This window comes from Lissotriton helveticus, chromosome 9, assembly GCF_964261635.1.
Source record: "Lissotriton helveticus chromosome 9, aLisHel1.1, whole genome shotgun sequence".
NCBI classification, from domain to species: domain Eukaryota; kingdom Metazoa; phylum Chordata; class Amphibia; order Caudata; family Salamandridae; genus Lissotriton; species Lissotriton helveticus.
The window spans coordinates 462511915-462532576 of record NC_136070.1 but is presented as its reverse complement, the minus strand read 5'-3'; the positions used below and the strand labels follow the sequence as shown (position 1 = coordinate 462532576).

Below are 20662 nucleotides of genomic sequence, written 5' to 3'. Positions count from 1 at the left end.
GGCTTAGAGGCAATATTTTTATCGCCGAGCTGCGGCGATTTTTATCGCTTAGGAACCCTGCTATTATCAAGGTTTATCTCCTAAGCGATAAAAATCGTCCGAAATGCAAGAATATCGCTGAAAAGTCAGCGATATTCATGCATTACTGAGCAAATGCTCTTAGCCATGTTATCCACCTCCCATTGGATAACATGGCTAAGAACTGCTCAGGGGCAGGTGTTAGCTTTTGGAGATATTCGCGCTTAGCGCGCGCGAATATCTCCAAAAGTTGGTAATAGGAGATAGCGATGTTAGCGACTGTTTCCAGTCGCTAACATCTTGGCACACCCACTTTGCATGTAATTAGTGATAAATTTCACTGACATGCAAAGCGGGGCCCAAGATGGTCTCTATCTCCTACTAGCTGTCGCTAACTGGTGTTAGCGACAGCTAGGTAATAGGGAGATAATTTTATCTCCGCTTTCTTGGCTTTTAAAGCCAAATAAGCGGAGATAAACCCCCTTGATAATATGCCCCTAAGAGATGTAATGAAACCCAGAATGTAACAGGCAAATTGTTCCCTAGCAAAGATGCTGCCCGCCTTGTAAAATGCATTGTGACAGAGGTCTTTCAAGATAGAGGGGCAGATTTATAATTCTTTCATGCAGAGCAACGCAGCAAGCCACCTTGCTGCGCTGCATGAAAGGACAGGAATAAACCAAATTCATCATTATAGGGCGGCCTTTCTTAGCACTTTCACACTTTTGGCTGCTTAGCGCCAATGCAGGCACCCTTGTGTCATGGGGCAAGGGTGCCTGCATTGTAGACAGGATTGTTTTTACAAATAAGGGACACCTTCCTGCACAAAAACAATCCTGAGAGACAATTTCTTCTTCCTATGTGTGCTGCAGAATGCAGCACACATAGAAAAAGAAAAAAACAAGAAGAAATATATTCCTCCTCATTACTCCTCACCTGGAGGGGCCATTGCATTTTGACACATTCCCAGATCTATCACTAATGGTAAATCTGGGAATGTGGTAGGGGGTAACGCAGCTGTCGTAGGGCATTAAAAATAAGTTTTGCCGCCATCCAAGTTATGAGTTGGCTTTCTGGTGAGGCGACCGTGGCGGTGAGACCGCCTGCTTCAAGTGAGCAGAATCGAAGGATTTGGGGGTTATACTCCCACATTTCCTTTTCTTCCCTTCAGTCTCCAATGTTGATCCATTTCTCCAGGTACCCCCTTCACAGCAAGTTCTTGACCCCAAAGAAAATGATCCTTTTGGCGCCGAAAACAAGGTAAGTCCGTTTTGCAGTATTTACCCATTGAGTGGGCTGGGCACATATGGTTCAGACTCCAGCAATGGGTAGTAGGTGTTTTTAACCTCTCATGCATATGAGTACATTCAACATATGCACACATGCCTCAACATATATGAAAAAATATGCACCACCATCAGAAACATTGCTGCAAGGCCAGAGGTCACATCGTAATATGGCTGCTGGAGACCGCTGCTGCGGTAGACAGACCACTGAACTCATAATCAGGCCCTTTTACGATGCAAAATCTTGTTAAATTTGGCAAACTTCTTAGTCACAGGAAGCCAATAAAGAGAGACCATGTGGCCAGAGAGCGCTGATCAAGGTCCTGCAGAATTCACACTGTTGACTTCGTACTCACCAAGAGACGTTGGATTGATTTGGAAGGAAGACCTTCAAAAGGAGAATAGTCAGTCCTACATAAAGTAATGGCTGGAATGATGTTCTTACAAAAGCAAAAATGAGATAATGGAGTTGACTTTAAGCACATGATCCTTGTAGGAACATTTGTTGCGGTCAAAGTTAACTTCTTTGTTATGCATAGAGCAGGAACACTACAGAATCACTCCCAGCTCAACTGGCCACTATCCTTATCCTTCTTTGGCCTTCTTAAAGAGAATATCCTGTATTTTATGAAAATTAGGATTGAGGGATTTTGGCTTCATCCAAGAGCAACAGTGTAAAGACAATTGCTAAAATGTAATTGCCTAAGCCATCATCGCCACTAAGCTTATAACGTAGATAGGCATGCTCAATGTATACAAACTAAGTTCTATCTAATAATATATCATTTTTACTAATGGTGCCACAGATGAGTTGCTTAAAGTGGGTTTGATTGCTGAGGACGTATGGAGCCCGCAAATAATGGGTTTGAATTTTGATTAAAATGAAGGATGAGAAATGGTCCATGATGAATCAGTTAGTAAGGACTTAGTGCCTGATGTAGAATTTGACAGATGAGTTACTCCGTCACAAACATTACAGATCTCCTGTCTGTCTTATAATAAGTGTCATAGAAAATAATGCACTTTTAATACGGCAGATGGAATATTAGTCACATATGTGATGGAGTAATCCATCCACCAAACTCAAAATGAGGCTCTAGCTTTACGGCTGGTGTTCCTGCCTGTTCTACATAATGTGCTTGAAATGGATGGAATAAAAAAGTCTATTGAATTTGGTTGAGAGATCAAGAAGCACCAGTGTATCAAAACCATCCTGATCAAGGTTTCAGATAAAGGTCATTGAGTACTGTAACTAAATCAACTTCAGTGCTGTGTTGCGGTCTTAATGCAAAGTGATCCTAGATAACTATGTTATGTTCTTCTGTAAAAGCTGAGTGTTATTTGTTAATGTAGGAAAGAGGAACATTATTTGGGGTGGACAAGTGTCTACCTCAAAGGACAAGTTCACCACCTAGCTAATCACACAAATGGAAGAAAATACACTTGACACAAGGCAGAATAAAGTAAGGGAGCATTAAGAAGTCATTACATTTAGAATAAGAGAAATGAACAGATCAGAACAGAAGATTTTCCAAACTAAAGGTCAGAAGGTGTTCCAAGATAAATACAAGATGCTCTAAGATTTAGTGCAAATTGGTGTAAAGATGTACACTGTTAAAGCTGTGATTCCAGTTAAAGGGAGGAAGGTGAGAGTTGTGATATTAACAAACCTGATAAAGAAACAGTCTAATATGTCAAGCACATTGGAGGGTCTGTTCTTGGAGTGAGAATGTGGGAGAAATTATGTCACCAGTGTATTTGGACTTAAGTACAAATTAACAATTAGTGCAGGAACAAAAATATGCGAAAATCCACAAAATAGGTATGTAATGCTCAATTGAAGGTAGGTAGTAACAACCAAGCCTTGCTTCTGAATGTGCAACTATCTTCACAGTCTTAAAAAAGTCCTTTGTAATGAAACACATATCAACTGCAGTAACTGTCATCTATTTAGCTTGACTGATTGTCAGACCAAGCCTACCTTACATTATTTGTCCTTTGTGACTCAAAAACAAATGGATATATGTCTCCTTCTAGTCTTCAACAATTTAACAATGTTTACTGTTCTGTTACTACCAGCTGTGATTTTCGAACTTCTGATTAGATTAACAAATATATGAAATGGTACAGCTATTTCATACCTGTTGATTAATCATTAGAAATGAATACTGTACTTGTTCTTACTGTTTGGTGTGCTCCCGATAAACGTTGTCAATGTTATGAGTGATGGTTTTCCTCCATCCCTCTAGATACTCTCTTTGGTAGCAAAATGTGATCATACTGTTCCTGAATAACCTGTACAGTATATTTGCTGCTTACCTTTACCGTGTTGCTTTGAATTTGACCACCTCAATATGAGATGTGTGGTTGATGGTTTCCACCGCCATCAATGTAAAGTTGAATGTTTAAATACTGATATACAGCTGAAGCCTACATATTTACTTCAATTCTAGCTGGATGAGGGGCATCCATTAATATGACATGGAAATGAAATGTGCAAATTCTGTAATGCCTCACAACATCACCACACATAAGACCAAAAACCATATAACACTGACTGCCTTGATTGCAAAACTGTGAACACAGGCAACATTGGCCTTCTGTTTTTAGCTAAGTTTGTGCATATTGACGTGCATTACCTACTCAAATGCCCTGTGACTCTTTCTGTAATTAAATAACCAGCAGAAGTTCAGTACATGCCACCCCCTGACTAACAGTGTTTGACGAAACCCAGGTGAGATGGTGACAACACAGTGTCATTGGGAGAGTGGATGTTTACAGTAGAATGGATCAAACAGCCGGTGAATCCCTTCCACCCATTTTGTCAATCAAGGAGTGATGGTGATTTTAGATCAATTGTGAGGTGCAGCTCAACATGTACTGGCAGAGAAGCCGGAGGCCTATATCAATTCAAAGGGGAAACAGCATTGTCTGCATTTCTAGTCATGTGCAGGTGTGAACTCTGACAATTTGGGTCTGACATCGTCAGTGATAGACAGAGCTGTAAACTAAAAACTACAGCTATGTCTTTCACTGGCTGTGGACTGAACCATACTTTTATGTATGGACTAGGGTCTCCATGCAGGTGGATACAGTGGGTACCCTCACCCACCTGCAGACCTGAGTCATGCCTGGGGAGACCCTTAGACCTAAATTTTCCCCTCACAATATATTCTTTTTGGGTGTGCACTTCTGGAGAGCTTCTTCCCATTGTGTCTTTGGGTGGGAAATTGGGTTATTGATTTAGGGAGGTGAAGCCCTATTCAAGCAACAACCACGATCCCTGTCAGGGTGAACCACAAAAGTCACTAAATTAACCTGAGCTTAACCCATTAGTAGCTTGGCACAAAAGCAGTCAGGCATAACTTAGAGGCAATGTGTAAAGTATTTGTGCAGCACACAAACAGTAGTTAAGTGAAAGCATAACACAAGAAACATCTCACACCAGTTTGGAAAAATAGGGTAAAATGTTGTAAACAATTGAGACAAAAATCCATGTATAATTTCAGAGATTTAGGTAAGCATAGTGTCCAAAAGCACAAAGCACCACTTGTGGTTTTCTGTTCATGATAGAGCAGGGGAATTCACAAGTTCAGGTCAACCGTGATGGAGCATGGTCCATTTACAGAGACCAAGTTAGTCTAGTTGAAACAGTGACCTTCTTAAAGCCCGGCGTTAAGAGTCCAGTTCGCGGTGGAAGAGGCCACGAGGAGCCGAGAGAGCTTCGCATGTGGTCGCTGTTGTTGCGTGAAGAGCAGGCCAGCCATCTCTGTAGCACAAAGATCCTGTCAGGCATTGTGACGGTCGTTGCTGTAGCTTAGCATTGGCCGTCACCATGGGCTATCGATGCAGTAGCACGAAGTGCAGATCTCGTGTTGCCCATCGTCAATTGCAGTCGTTTTATCGCGAAGAGTTGGGGTTCACTGGAGCTTCACATTGGCGATGGTCATGGGCAGCAAGATCTCATTGCAAACTGTCCTGAAGAGCCCAAAACCTCAGGATATTTCCCTTTTCTTCAGAGGAATGCACTCTGATACCAGACAAAGGCCCAGCACCTGGGGTGCCACCTCTTGGGGATCAGGGCTCACTCTAGCAGAGTCGAGCAGGGCTAAGGCAGTTCTATTTGCAGATCTAGTGAAGCAGGCCAGCTCTGCAGTTGCAGGGAAGCCTCTTGAGCTTGTTTAGTCCCTGTAGCTCTGAACAGAAGGTCAGCCAACTGACCCTTGGAGTCACTCTGCCTGGAATGTAGGAAGCAAGTCCAATCTTCCTTCTCAGAGATCCGGGCAGGCTACAGGGCAGTGCTCTGGCATTAGGGCAGTCATTCTTTGTAGTGTCAATAGGTCCAGGAGTGTGAGTTAGTCTGATGGTCCTACTATTATACCTGGTGCCAGCTTTAAAGTTGACGTTTCTGGAGTTTTCCCACAACAGATGTTTCTGTAATTTCCTGCCTCACTGCCTTGGTCCCAGGATGTCTGGAGTGACAGAAGACGAGTGTGAAGTTCTTTGTGAGTGTGTGAGGCAGATCCTTTGATGCGTAAGAGGAGCAGGGAACAGCTCTGCTTCTCCCATCCAGCCAACATCTAGTCCCCCTTTGTTACACTGAATGGGAGGAATACACAATGGCCAACTGATAACTACACCTAGTCATGTGACCCAGAGTACAGGCTGCAGGCACCAAATGGGTTAGAGATGAAAATGCCAACTTTCTAAATGTGTCATTTTCAGAATTGGGACTTGAAATCAGATTTTTACCTTTAAATAGGGGTTTAAATTACAATTCATTAAATACCAAATATGACAAATATTCCCAAACAAAAATATTCACTTATTAAATGTATTGAGGTAACCCAATGTTATCCCATGGGAGAGGTAGGCCAGTGAGGGTAGATAAACATTGTAGCCAATCAAGCAGTCAGCAAGGTATAAAGGGAGGAGTTAATGGAGGACAAGCAGAGGTGAGCGAAAGGAAGTTAGCATGGACAAGAATATTGAGATGGTAAACAGAGGAAGATAGGACAGAAGTGAGGGGTAGAAGCGGATTATTGTGAGGAGGGCAAATTACAGTACCACAGTAGGGTAGGGAATAGGAAGCAGCAGGGGTGCTAAAGTAGTTAGGTAAAGGTTTGTCATTCCAATGGTATGATAGGTTAGAGTGCTGAGAGATTTTGACTGTTTGGCCTATCAGGAGGCAAATCTTAGTTTCAGAACCTTAAAATATACTTGAACATATTTCATGCCTCCTGAGGACTCTCAGCGTCACCGTCACGGTACAAATTATGTAGAGCTCTTCTTCATTTCAAGGACACTTTACACCTTCATGATGTTGAGGCATCAAAGATGTGACTGCTTCAATGACGAGGAGGGTTTGATGACGTTACAGCTTCGATGACGTTGAGCCTTTTATGATTTTGAGTCTTTCTTGACACCAGGTTTCATTACATGAAATTCCTTTGAAATGGCAGGAAGCCACTGAACGATCTGTAAGGTGTGAAAAGGAAGACCAGAGATATGTGGTGCTCTTTGCTGCCCTGGTACTCATGTTTAGACCCTTGCACTGCAATGCTGTTTACATTTCTAGGACCAATGGAGAAAATGGCCCAAAAGTGACAAAAACAGCCACTACATAATATTGAAATTCCCACACTGTAACATTCTGGCAACATTCCAGTAAGAAAAAAATAAGTTTCCCCTGGCAGAAAATGGCCAACGAAAAAACCAGAATGACATCCAAGTACCAATGACTACCAGTCATAAAAATGTCCTGCGACAATGCAAAAAGCATAACAAATTGTGAGAAACAACACCACATCTCTTCCACAAGTAGCATCTGTGGAAAAACAAATGAAGAGTAAAACCCTTTATTCCTAGTCACAGAGAGTGGAAAATAGACAGCTGGAGCACCTGGCACTCTGATGCAATGCTGAAGCTGGCTTCATATATTGTCATTGTTGAAGCAGTGGTAGTGCAATTTTTAAACACATTTCTGATTTTGTGATGGGCTTATTTTTATGACTATTGCCTTTCTGTTGGCTGTATTTATTTATATCTATAGAGATGTATTTATTTTCTGTTAAAAAGTATTCCAGGGTCTCACACGTAGTAGAAAGAGGAAATAACAAAGAGAAATAAAGATATTTCTCCTTGTTCTGCCTCACTGGGAACAGCGTCGAATTTTGATGCATTCCCAGTTTTAACCACTTTAGTAAATCTGGAAATGAGCCAAAATCCATGGGTTTATGCATGGACATAGACCCATGGAATGCCTCCCAGGTTGAAATGTAACATAACTCAGGCGCATGCATTTGTTTTGTAAATATTAGTGAAATCTTTGTGTTGTCCATTTGTCTCTTTGCTATTCTTTTATAATACAATATGAATGGATAATCACCATTTTCATGTCAATTTTCTTGAATTACAGACTTCTATGCACTATCTCCACTTGGACTCCTGAAAAGACTTCTCTGCTACACGTGGAATTCTTCAGTATGTTGACGGCAACAGTCAAACCATCAAGGGCTGAGATCTGCTGTGGCACCCAGTGATGCTATTTATATAGTACAAAATAGCTTTAGGGCCAATAAATCTGTCCATAGTCTTAGATCTCTTTATATTTTTGATCTCTTTGATCCTCATTGGAGCCAAAGATGCCAAAGACGCATTTCCCCAAAAGTTGTTGGATTGTTTTTTTACAACTTGCCAATGAGACCAGGAGATTTTTTTTCTGCTGGTTTCCCAAAGTAAACTTGGCTTGCAATGTGTCTCTTGACTATAGGTTGCCTTCTACATTACCTATCTATCCTTTCCTTCATGTAATATATAAAATGCTGTAATTATGCCAATTTATACATTAAATTGACCTCTCCTGTCCAGTTTGACACAGTGTTGTACAGACGGGCAAGATATTGCATGATTGGCGACGATGATATCTATAGATCCATGATACTATTGATTTGACACAATACACCACCCAAATCATTGTTGGCCATATTTTGGAGTTTCATTTTAAATGCATTGCTCCTTGATTAATTGTCTTCCCTTTGAAAACCATATCCTGGCAATACTTCAAATTATTGCATTAGAAAATGGTAATTTAATAATTTCAGTGTGAATATACATTATATGGTAGATATTGTAGGTCAAATATTTTTTTTATTTTAAATGGTATGGCAGTGCATGACATATTGTGTTAAATTGCAATTAAATCTGTGAAAAGCTTGTTGGTAGAAAAGTATTGCTAAAGTAATCAAGCACCCCGCTTTCTTGAACGTAATATTTTATTTAGAAGTATACAATTTCCCTCTCCTCCTGTACATTTTGCAATATATGATGTGAAAAACTGAACATTTACTTTGTTGTCATGCTCCTATAAAAAGCATGTTAACAATTTTCAATGAGTTTACAGATGAAAAATGAAAAAACAAATTATGCCTTTTCTTGTTTAGGTTTTACTTTTCGTTAAAACAGCTGGATCATTGATTCTCTTGATTTTCCAACGCCAACCCATTTAACTAAAACAGAAACAAAAACAGAGGAAAATTAGTAGAATGGTAAACAAAATAATAAAGCATCTTTGTGTTCTGATTCTGCATATTGTGCCTTCCAATCACAGTGCCTTTCTTTGAAGTTTAGTCCCACTATTCTTGTAGACAACCTACAGCTCTCTTGACTATTATGTAGTAAACATTAAACCTCTATACCAATAGTCCCCTTTCTCTTTTTATACCGCTTAGCATAACACATCCCTTAGTCCTCCCACTTCCTGTTTTTGTCTGTATCCCCCCCAGCTACATGGCGACCTTTATTACTAAATGAAGCACACTCTTGCTGTAGGTAATTATGGACCCAATTTAAATGTTGGTGGATAGGAAGCTCAGTCTCAGGTACAATGAATTTCCCTCCCTGCCAACATTGTGGACCACCCACCGCATTTTGTTTCTGGAAGACTATAGTATGAAGACAGGGAAGACTACTCTGGCTCTGCCATGGTCAAACTTCCCCAATGGCCAGACAGAGTAAGGGCAGTCGGAGACTTGGCTACATGTCTACCTACCTCATGTAGATGGACAGACACACAGCCATTTTTCAATTCTCATCACCTCCAGGAAAAACCTGGTGGTAAGCAGCACTGAAAAGTGCTCAATGCGTCCCTTGCCATGGGATGAAATTTCCAAGTAAGGAGGGCACTGTTTTTTAATTTTCAAAAAGAAAATCCTGATTTGGGATTTTCTTTTTGGAAATATTTTTTTTTAAACTCAGCCGTATGTCTCCGTTATGTTTGAGGGAGCTACAGAGTTACAATGCATTGGCTGGAACTGCTGGTTACTGCCAGTGCTTGAAATGACCGCCGGTTGAACAGGCATATCGAAATTTGGCAGATTGCACCCATGTCAGGGTGACAGAGTAATTTACTCAATTGCCCTGTCGGAGAATGTGTCAAGATCAAAATCGGGCCCTATGTTTCTTAGTTTGTGTTAACATTTTTGTGGACGGAGTCAGTGCTCAGTGGCACACCACAATACTGATTGCTGTGCAGCTCCTCTTTTTTCAGGGACATATAATCCTGGGCTAGGTGCTGGAGAGCAGCCATTTTACAGCAGGCTTATGCACCACTCTACTTAGCACCTGTAGAAAAGCAATGAAGGTCACTGTTGGAATGTTTTAGCTAGCGTGTCTGCACATGGCTCCTGTGTGGCACAGTCCAACCTATTGTGAGAGGGTGCTGATGTTTCTTGGAAAACGGCGGTGTACAACATGGCACACATCAGTGGATCCAAAGTTGTTGTGACACAACAAGCAGCAAGGATGGCCTGATTAAGTGTGTGGCAAAGTGCCACATTGTGAAGAAAGTCACCCTGACCAGCAACTTATTACCCTTGTTTAAGATGTGCTACAGGACATGCTAGATAAGGTAGTGGTGGTTTCATCGGAACTGGTTCTTCCTTCGAAAAAGAGATCACATATTGATGAGATGGTGACAAGCAAATAGGGCTTGTGCCCTCTTTTGAAAAGCAAATTTGTGCAGGCACATGGCATGATGGGAATAGACTGATTCGGTTTTAAAGCAGCTCAGCAAACTGTGAATACCGTAATAGTTTTTTTAAATATCTGATGCGATGCAGGAGAGTGAAAGGGCTCTTAAGATGGTCAAGGTCCTATTGCACACTACTTTTAGTTCTGGTCTGTAACTACAGTTTCCAGATCATCACCATTAGAAGCAACATTTGTATGCAACCTTGACCCTGTAGAGGCCACCTACTAGTCACATGCCATTTTTGACTGCCAAAATGTTTAGTTCTGAGATGATGAAAATTGTCGAGCAAAATGTTTGGTCAAGCCATTTTCAGCATGGCAGAAAACAACCTTATATCCCATTCAGCAGGAAATGTAATGGGATAGAGGCTCAGCAGAGTTTATAACCATTTTCATGCCACAATGCACAAACAAAACTCACACATGCTCTGACTTCCCTAACTGAACCTTTTGAAGGAACCAGAGGATCCACATCTTCACCTTTCTTTACAACAGTATAAATAAAGGTGCATTGGGGAGGATGCCTCGTTCTTCCTATCGCCACTGGAACTTCTCAGTGTCTTGCATTTACTTCCACACCTCCCATGCTGATGAAGATTTGAGTGTAAGCAATTAGGACGATTCTAATAGTCCTGTGTAAACATTGGCTTTCCAATACTATTACTCTGAGAGACAACCTTATGTCTTCTTTCATTGAGTCCGGGACCCTTTGTTGCCTTAGCATCTAGCCCACTCGATTCTGCTTCACCTTAGACTGGCAACGTGGAAATTAAGGAGAAGCATTCAAGAAAGGGGAGTTTTCATTCGAATCCACAGTCACCCTGGGTCAATACCTCCCACTGAATATCTCAAAGTTTCACTGCAGCTACAGTTTGTGCTGTTTTATGGAATTCATGTACAATGATTTTGAGAAGGGTCTAGTCACCTTCTAAGTTGGCAATGGGGAGCCGTCCAAGCAGTTACAGTGCTTTAGTGTAGCTTAACTGTTAGCTCATCTTTTCTGTAATTTCTGAAAAGGAGGGCCAGAGCTTCACCTCCTTTGCCTTAAGGGGAGCCTAAAGTAATCTTGAGGGCCCCTGAAGTCTGCTACATTTTCCTACCTCTCTGCCAAGTTGGCTTCTCAGAGGCTATTACTTCCGCTAATCGGACTGAACAGCTGGGAGCCATGGTTATTACTGGAAGGACTTTACAGATCCATTCATTGTATGCCTAAATTCAGTTGACCAAAATAATTACAAAAAGGGGGTGGTGATGGACAGAGTATCTGAGTTAATCAGAACACTCCTACCCAGTCAACAGATCAGGGCTTGATCCATCACCGTTTTTTAGCTCACTGCACCAGCCCAGTTCAGAACCTGGCTATATGCAAATTAGTCTGTCCCTGGCCCAGTGCATCATGGGAACAGGGCAGACCAAACTACCAAGCCAATTCTTCACTGGAAAGGAAACAAGCTTCCGGGGACCGGTTTCTGGCATTACAGCCGTCTTCGGCCCGGCTTGCTTGAATCCTGATGGTGCAATGAGCAAGGGACTCATGTCTGAGCATACCCTTCCACACTCATGGTGGCCAAAATAATTACAAAAGGGGGGTGGTGATGGACAGAGTATCTGAGTTAATCAGAACACTCCTACCCAGTCAACAGATCAGGGCTTGATCCATCACCGTTTTTTAGGTCACTGCACCATCCCAGTTCAGAACCTGGCTATATGCAAATTAGTCTGTCCCTGGCCCAGTGCATCATGGGAACAGGGCAGACCAAACTACCAAGCCAATTCTTCACTGGAAAGGAAACAAGCTTCCGGGGACCGGTTTCTGGCATTACAGCCGTCTTCGGCCCGGCTTGCTTGAATCCTGATGGTGCAATGAGCAAGGGACTCATGTCTGAGCATACCCTTCCACACTCATGGTGGCCAAAATAATTACAAAAAGGGGGTGGTGATGGACATCATGCACTGGGACAGGAACAGACTAATTTGCATATAGCCAGGTTCTGAACTGGGATGGTGCAGTGAGCTAAAAAACGGTGTTGGATCTAGCCCTGATCTCTTGACTGGGTGAGAGTATTCTGCTTAATTCAGAAACTCTGTCCATCACCACCCCTTGTTGTTAAATATTTTGTCCACCCTAAGCGTGGAAGGGTATACTCAGATGTGAGTCCCTTGCTCATTGCACCATCAGGATTCAAGCAAGCCGGGCCGACGACGGCTGAAATGCCAGAAACCGGTCCCCGGAAGCTTGTTTCCTTCCCAGTGTAAGAATTGGATTGGTAGTTTGGTTTGCCCTGTTCCCATCATGCACTGGGACAGGAACAGACTAATTTGCATATAGCCAGGTTCTGAACTGGGATGGTGCAGTGAGCTAAAAAACGGTGTTGGATCTAGCCCTGATCTCTTGACTGGGTGAGAGTATTCTGCTTAATTCAGAAACTCTGTCCATCACCACCCCTTGTTGTTCAATATAAATTCAGTTGAGACACCCCATTCCACTCACTCAGCCCTTTTTTTTGCAGTTGTGGCAACACCTGTTACGCTTGGTATGGGGTGGTAAGAGACCACGGGTAAGCTGGCAGACTCTGACTGTCCCGTACGAGAGGGGTGGCTTTGGGGTCCCAGATATGTATTTGTATTATTTAATGGCACAGTATAGTTACTCCTTTGCCTGGTATCACCCAGACGCACAAATCCCTTATCTGAGACCGGAGGCAGATTTGGTACTCCCGCAGAAATGATCTACAGTGTTACCCAGGGGGATTCCGAGGGACCCACTGGATATCCAGACGGTATCCACCACCAGCTGAGCGTGGATGAAGCTGCGGTGACTACTAAGGCTGGACCTATTATATTCTTCGGATTTGCCACTCCCGAACCCCTCATTACTTCCCATCATGGGAGAAAGATTAGTACAATGTACGCTGGCCAAGTTTCAAATCCAAAAGATGGGTGACCTGAAGGTCATGTATTTTCGGTGGCAGAAGAGGCTCGGTTCCAAGACTGATCTTTCATGGATGCCTTCGTTCTGCGATGTACGCATTCCATACTGAGAGCCACCTTTCCCACGTATCCTGCTCCACCCGAACCTGCTGCTCCATTAACGCTGGTTTTAGCCAGTGATTCGGGCGCTCATTTGATTTCTAAAATGTATAAGCTATGTGTCACAGAACGTTCCTTCACTGATGTTAAAATTCGCATGGCATGGGAACATGATTTAGGTCGGTCCATTTCAGATGACCAATGGGAACAGTGTTGCAGAGTCACGAAGGAGATCTCCCTTAATAGTAGGTATAAATTGCTACATTTTAAATTCCTTCATAGATGTACCACACCCCTGCCTTCTCCCACAGGATAGATCCCTCTAGGCGACGCCATAGCTGGAAATGCCTTGCCCCACACGCCTTCTTTGCACATTTGACTTGGACTTGCCCAAGACTACAGCAGTATTAGGTACAGGTACATGCCACACTGGGAGACATGATCTCCCTGTCCTTTACCCCCACCCCGGAAATCGCACTTCTGGGATACATGGTTAACTTCCCCAAAAAAGTACGGAGATTCGCAACACTTCGATTCCTGCTAGCCAAGAGAGAGATAGCACTAATGTGGGGCAAGAAAAAGGCACCAACACTACTGGATTGGCTTTGAAGCCTAGCGTATTGAAATGTGAATAGTGAAGAATATGCGTGTCTTATGCCCAGTTCATCACATCCTAAAGATATATGGGGCCCTTACAGGGCGTATGTTGCGGAGAAACACAGAGATTCTGATACGCAGGTGGAGGATGGCATTGTACCTGAGGGGGTGGGCTAGGTGATGACATTATGGGCAAGACACTCAAGTTAATGTTGTATATTGTATCTATAGTTAGACATCATGCCTGTGGGTGGGTTGATACTTCTGGGGGGATTATATACTTGTGGCTATATCCTGGAGTGTGGTGGTCCTTAGGATTGTTGATTCTGAGACATGTGTGCAGGCTGTAAGTTCCTTTGTGTCGCCCTGACGCCGATTCTATATTGGCTGTTGCCATTTGATACGTTATGTAAATCACAGCTCGTCATTGTTGTATGTTGAAGTGCCTAACTGTGTACCGCTTTACCATTGTTTCCCTGATCAGTGTGTAACAAAAATGGAAAAATAAAGATTTAACAAAAACAAAAACACTCAGGTGAGACACTAAATTGTTGGGTGATGTCTTGCTAAAGTACATAGAAAGAGAGGAGGGATTAGCCAAATAGGGGGTTGGCTGTTTAACCCCTTCTGGGCTCATGACGAGCTGAGCTCGTCATGAGCTGTGCCGCTCGCACGCTGATGACGAGCTCAGCTCGTCATGTAACGCGGCTTTATGAAAAAAGCTGCGCAGCGCAAAAATAGCGGCCGCAAGCAAGCGGTTAATAAGAAGAAATATAGGTAAACAAACAGCAGGTTGCCTGTTTTACCAGACAGGCTAAATTTCAAAATGTATGGTTAGAGACGTGGAAGACGAGGCTAGAGGAATGAAGAATACCATCCTTAACTGAAGCATTGACTTCATTAGCAGCACTGTGAACCCGCGGAGTGCCAGAAATGCTGCCCTTTCCAACGTTGTGATTCAGATGCATTCATAAATGCAATGGAAACGGCCAAACCATTCCTTAATGACCTTTCAGTCTTATTTCCAAATGTCTTAGCTCATCTGATTCGCTACACTACGGGGCCAACAAGTCAAATTGTGCCTAAACGGCCTCAAAAGGAAAATATTTCCGAAACATTAAACAACATTCTTCTACAACAGAAAACACGCAACACAAGACTCACTGCACTTCCTTGATGCACTGTGGCTTTTCTCTCAGATACTTTCTGTGTGTTTGTTAGAAGTGCTGGAGGTTTAGGGGTAGACTAGAAAATATAAGTCTTCCCCTTTATTTTTATTTTTTTTAAAACTTTATTTATAATTTTCTGAAAAGAACAGATGCAGTACAATATTACATGCCAAGACATGAGCTCCGTAACATGACACCGCGCAGGGTGTAAAGAGATTTCCAAATACAGCCGTGAACAAGACAATGGGGGGTGCAGAGGCAGCCAGCAATCCGTTCAAACTGTGATGTGGCGACACTATGCTCCCGAAACATCCAGTCCACTAGGCAGGACCGCAAGCCCGGTGGGAGCTCCTGAAGCAAATATGCAGCTATGACCAAACAGGGGACGGGTGGGAGCAAGACAGCAGCAGGCACCGGCGGCCGCCGCGGGCCAGGGGCCAGCAGGGAGCGCGGGAGCGACAGCAGCGAGGAGGAAGGATGGTCAGCGCAGGCTCAAGGAGGGGGCAGAGGGGAAGATCAGGTACCAGCCGCACCTGCGGCCGCCGCGGACCCGGGGCTGGCAGGGAGCGCAGAAGAAACAGCACCACTCGAAGGAGAACGGCCGAGGAGGTAGGTGACCAGGGGACCCCAAATGTCAACCGGACGTGATTTAGCAGGTAGCAGATCCCAGAATTCAGAAAGGAGCGTTTGACAACGGGATGCATCTGCAAGCCAGTCCACAACCACGGGGGCAGGACGGCGGCCCCAGCACATCGCAACCCTGCGTCTCGCCAGCAGCAGGAGCATAGCAATTAGCCAACGAGCAGCGTCTGGGCACGGCTTGATGAGTCCGAGAAGACAGAGGAGGGGATCTGGGTCCACGGCAGCGCCAGAGATTTCAGATAAAGTGGAGCAGACCTCCATCCAGAACCCCTGCACCCTCGGGCAAAGCCAAGATAGATGAGCGAAGTCAGCGGCCGGCGCTGAGCATCGCCTGCAGGAGTCCTACGGACTCAGTCCCAAGCGATGAAGATACGCCGGAGTGCGATAGAACCGATGCAAGAATTTGAAGTGAATCAGGTGGAGCCGATAGTTCGGGGAGAGTTTAGTGGTCTGGTTGCAGCAGTACGACCAGTCGGCGTCAGAGATGTCCGCCCTGAGATCCGCACTCCACGCATCACACGCCTGAGTCGACGAGATGGCGAGGCTTCCAGCGCAAGGGCATACAATCTAGTAACAAGCTTGTGTGGGGACTCCGAAGTGTATACTAAGTCCAGTGCCGGGAAAGGGGGTGGTGGACCCGGGAAGGTCGGGTATAATTTCCGACAGATGGCACGCAGTTGGTAAAAGAGAAGAGTATCCATCAAGGAGGGGGACTCAGGGAGGGAGTAAAAGGAGTCATCTGGATACAGATCCGCAATGGTCTTTAGTCCACAGGATGCCGCATGACGAGACATGCTGGATGCCTGCAGAGGCGGAAAGTCCGGGTGAGCGACGATGGGCACGGCGTAAGCAGATAAGGAAGAAAGACCTGATAGTCGACTAAGAGAGAGCCATGCCCAGCGCAGCATCTCAACGGTGTTTATCTCCGCCCGGGGACGAACCGCAGGAGCGAAGAGTGCCGTAGAAAGAGGCCAAGGGGAGGCGACATCCAGCTCCACTGCGATGTGAGGCTGGTAAGGGGTGGGATGCAGCCAGAAATGAAGGAAACTGGCCTGCACGCAGAGAGCGTACAATTTAAAATCCGGAGCGCCCAACCCGCCAGCTGACATCGGCAAAGTCAGAATGTCATAAGCTATTCTAGGTTGCCGCCCGGCCCACACCAGCGACACTATCAGTGACTCAAGGCGGCGGAAAAAACAGGAGGTGAGAGGGATAGGTATGTTGGAAAAAAGGTAAAGAAATTTGGGAAGCACTACCATCTTGGCTATGGCAACCCGGCCCGCCAGGGAGAGTGGCAACCGGCTCCACAGGGAGACCTTAGACTCGAGCCAATCCACCGCTCGTCCTAAGTTGGAGCGCCAAAGCTCATCCTGGTCTCTGCTCAGCCAAATTCCCAGATTGTGTGTGGGTCCAGCCGCCCATTCAAAAGGGTAATCCAGCGCAAACGAATGAGTGGCGTCAGTCAGGGGAAAGAGCACTGATTTATTCCAATTAATCTGGACGCCTGATAGCCCGCCAAACTGGATCACCTCCCGCACCAAAGGACTTAGGTTTTCTTGAGGGTGCAGAACATAAAGAGTTACGTCGTCGGCATAAATGGAGACCAGGAGGGAGCGAGATGAAAAACCAATACCCCTGTGGGTATGATGTTGCCGCAGCCGAGCGCCCGGGGGCTCCATAGTGAGAGCAAAAAGCATGGGTGACAACGGACACCCCTGCCTGGTACCGCGCGAGTTGGCGATTGGATCCGACGTCAGGCCATTTACCCGAAAACGAGCTGTGGGAGCAGTGTAGAGTGGGCGAATGTTCTGCAAACAGTGGGCACTGAAACCCATTCAAGAAAGGACGTAAAAAAGGAAGGGCCATTCTAGTGTGTCGAATGCTTTCGTGGCATCAAGTAAAGCCGCCACAGCCGGAAGGTCAGGGTTAATTTGGTGCAGTACGGAGAAGATGGTCCGGAGATTGTGAGAGGAGTCCCTACCCGGAATGAAGCCAGATTGATCGGGCAGAGCAATGGTGGGCATTAATAATAAAAGGCAAGAAGCGATCAGTTTGGCGAAAATTTTGTTGTCAATATAAATGAGGGAGAGGGGGCGATAGGAGTCGCAGCAATCAGCAGGTGTGTCGGGCTTAAGAAGGAGAGTCAGCGAGGCCTCGCGAAGAGAAGGCGGAAATATACCAGTATCAAAGGATTCACTGTACATAGCGGCAAGATGCGGGACCAATAAGGGGGCATAGGTTTTATAAAAGGCTGCGGGCAAGCCATAAAGGCCCGGTGCTTTGTCGCTTGGGAGGGTGCCGATCGCCGCCAGGATTTCTTCCTTCGAGAAGCACTCGTCGAGAAACTTGCGATGACAGTCCGCCAGCCAGACTAAAGCAATAGATTCAAAGTATTGGTCAAAGTCCGCTGAGGAGGGGGGAGAGCCCGCTGAGTAAAGATTGGAGTAGAACGTAGCAAATCGAGCTCTGATCTCTTCCGAGGACGTGGTGCGATCTGAGCCACCATCACTAAGGGCAGTGATATAAGAAGCCCCACGCGGGGGTCGCAGAAGGTTGGTGAGGGTGCGCCCAGGGCGATCACCCTCCCCGAAGCGGCGGGCACGGCCCTCTCTACCCAAAAAGGACAGTTCGTGATCCGCCTCATCCGAGAACTCAGTGTGCTTTTGGCGCAGAAGTGCGAGCGTTTCAGGGCGGGGATCGAGCAACAGGGCAGGGTCCAAGTCTCGGATCTCTCCCTCCAGGCGAGCAAGCGCAGAGCGAATAGACCGGAGGACGCCAGACCGCTTATAAATGCACTCACCATGAATGAACACTTTAAAGCTCTCCCAGAGGGTAGAGGCAGAGTCGACCGATCCTACGTTGACCTCAAAGAAGGTGGTGATGGAAGATTGCATCTCCGCACAGAATGCCGCGTCCCTCAGGGCATTGGGGGAAAGACGCCAGGAGAAAGCCCGTCCCTGAGTGCCTGGGGGGCGAATGATGAGCTGGAACGGTGTGTGATCAGAGAGGTTGCGGGTCATATGAGTGACATCCACCGTCCAGGACAGGACATCAGGCGAGGTGATCAAGAAGTCTATTCTCGACCAGCAGCCCCGCGCCCCCATAATGCAAGTGCCCTCCCGCGCACCCGGCCGCAGATGTCGCCAAACATCTGAGAGCGCATTATCGGCAAGGATAGAGGACAGTGCCGAGGCGGCCCACGGGGTCGACCGGGAAACTCCAGACCGGTCCAGCGCCGTGGAGAATGTGACATTAAAATCCCCACCCCAGATGACGGCTGCAGGGCCACAAGAGGAGATCAAATGCCAGATGAGGTGGAAGAAATCGGGGTCGTCTGAGTTCGGGCCATACACCGCAGCGATGGTGACCGGTTGCGCTAGAAGGAGACCGTGTAGAATCACATATCTACCCTCAGGGTCTATTTCGGAACTGTAAGTCTGCCAAGGGAGACAGCGGCGCAGCAAAATGGAGACCCCTCTGGCGTAGGAGGAATATGTCGAGGAGTGGGCTCCCCCCAATAGCGCGCCTGAAGCCTAGAGACCGAGCTAGGGAGTAGATGGGTCTTTTGCAAGAGACAGACGTCCACGCAGTTACGCTGCAAATGGGCGTGGGTTAGGCGGGCCTTGCGATAGTCATTCAGACCACGGACGTTCAATGTCCAGCATTTCAAATTAGTCATGAGGGGAGGCAAAGAAGGGGACGCCGCTTAGGAAGCACGGCAGGGAGATCAGCATAGCCACAAAGCCTGGGGTCGCTAAGCGGGCTGGCAATTCAAAGAAGGCAGCAAGAAAGCCTGCAGCCCGGCAGAGAACAGGCCGCTCCAGGGGGTGGGCTAGGTGATGACATTATGGGCAAGACACTCAAGTTAATGTTGTATATTGTATCTATAGTTAGACATCATGCCTGTGGGTGGGTTGATACTTCTGGGGGGATTATATACTTGTGGCTATACCCTGGGGTGTGGTGGTCCTTAGGATTGGTGATTCTGAGACATGTGTGCAGGCTGTAAGTTCATTGTGTCGCCCTGACGCCGATTCTATATTGGCTGTTGCCATTTGATACGTTATGTAAATCACAGCTCGTCATTGTTGTATGTTGAAGTGCCTAACTGTGTACCGCTTTACCATTGTTTCCCTGATCAGTGTGTAACAAAAATGGAAAAATAAAGATTTAACAAAAACAAAAACACTCAGGTGAGACACTAAATTGTTGGGTGATGTCTTGCTAAAGTACATAGAAAGAGAGGAGGGATTAGCCAAATAGGGGGTTGGCTGTTTAACCCCTTCTGGGCTCATGACGAGCTGAGCTCGTCATGAGCTGTGCCGCTCGCACGCTGATGACGAGCTCAGCTCGTCATGTAACGCAGCTTTATGAAAAAAGCTGCGCAGCGCAAAAATAGCGGCCGCAAGCATGCGGTTAATAAGAAGAAATATAGGTAAACAAACAGCAGGTTGCCTGTTTTACCAGACAGGCTAAATTTCAAAATGTATGGTTAGAGACGTGGAAGACGAGGCTAGAGGAATGAAGAATACCATCCTTAACTGAAGCATTGACTTCATTAGCAGCACTGTGAACCCGCGGAGTGCCAGAAATGCTGCCCTTTCCAACGTTGTGATTCAGATGCATTCATAAATGCAATGGAAACGGCCGAACCATTCCTTAATGACCTTTCAGTCTTATTTCCAAATGTCTTAGCTCATCTGATTCACTACACTACGGGGCCAACAAGTCAAATTGTGCCTAAACGGCCTCAAAAGGAAAATATTTCCGAAACATTAAACAACATTCTTCTACAACAGAAAACACGCAACACAAGACTCACTGCACTTCCTTGATGCACTGTGGCTTTTCTCTCAGACTGTGGCGACACTATGCTCCCGAAACATCCAG

The 20662-nt window shown here is 45.5% G+C and overlaps 2 protein-coding genes across 2 annotated transcripts in view; one reads left to right on the top strand and one right to left on the bottom strand.

The window, feature by feature from the left end:
• LOC144781429 (uncharacterized) overlaps positions 1-8280 on the top strand; it is an 88185-nt gene extending 79905 nt beyond the window's left edge. Inside the window, exon 6 of the mRNA XM_078660280.1 lies at positions 7723-8280. The gene's annotated coding sequence lies outside the window, so the exon portion shown is untranslated. The remainder of the gene's footprint in view (positions 1-7722) is intronic.
• A 280-nt stretch (positions 8281-8560) lies between these two features.
• ADSS1 (adenylosuccinate synthase 1) overlaps positions 8561-20662 on the bottom strand; it is a 475994-nt gene continuing 463892 nt past the window's right edge. Inside the window, exon 13 of the mRNA XM_078660279.1 lies at positions 8561-8812. Within this exon, the coding sequence (XP_078516405.1) occupies positions 8760-8812 (53 nt within the window). The 3' untranslated portion in view covers positions 8561-8759. The remainder of the gene's footprint in view (positions 8813-20662) is intronic.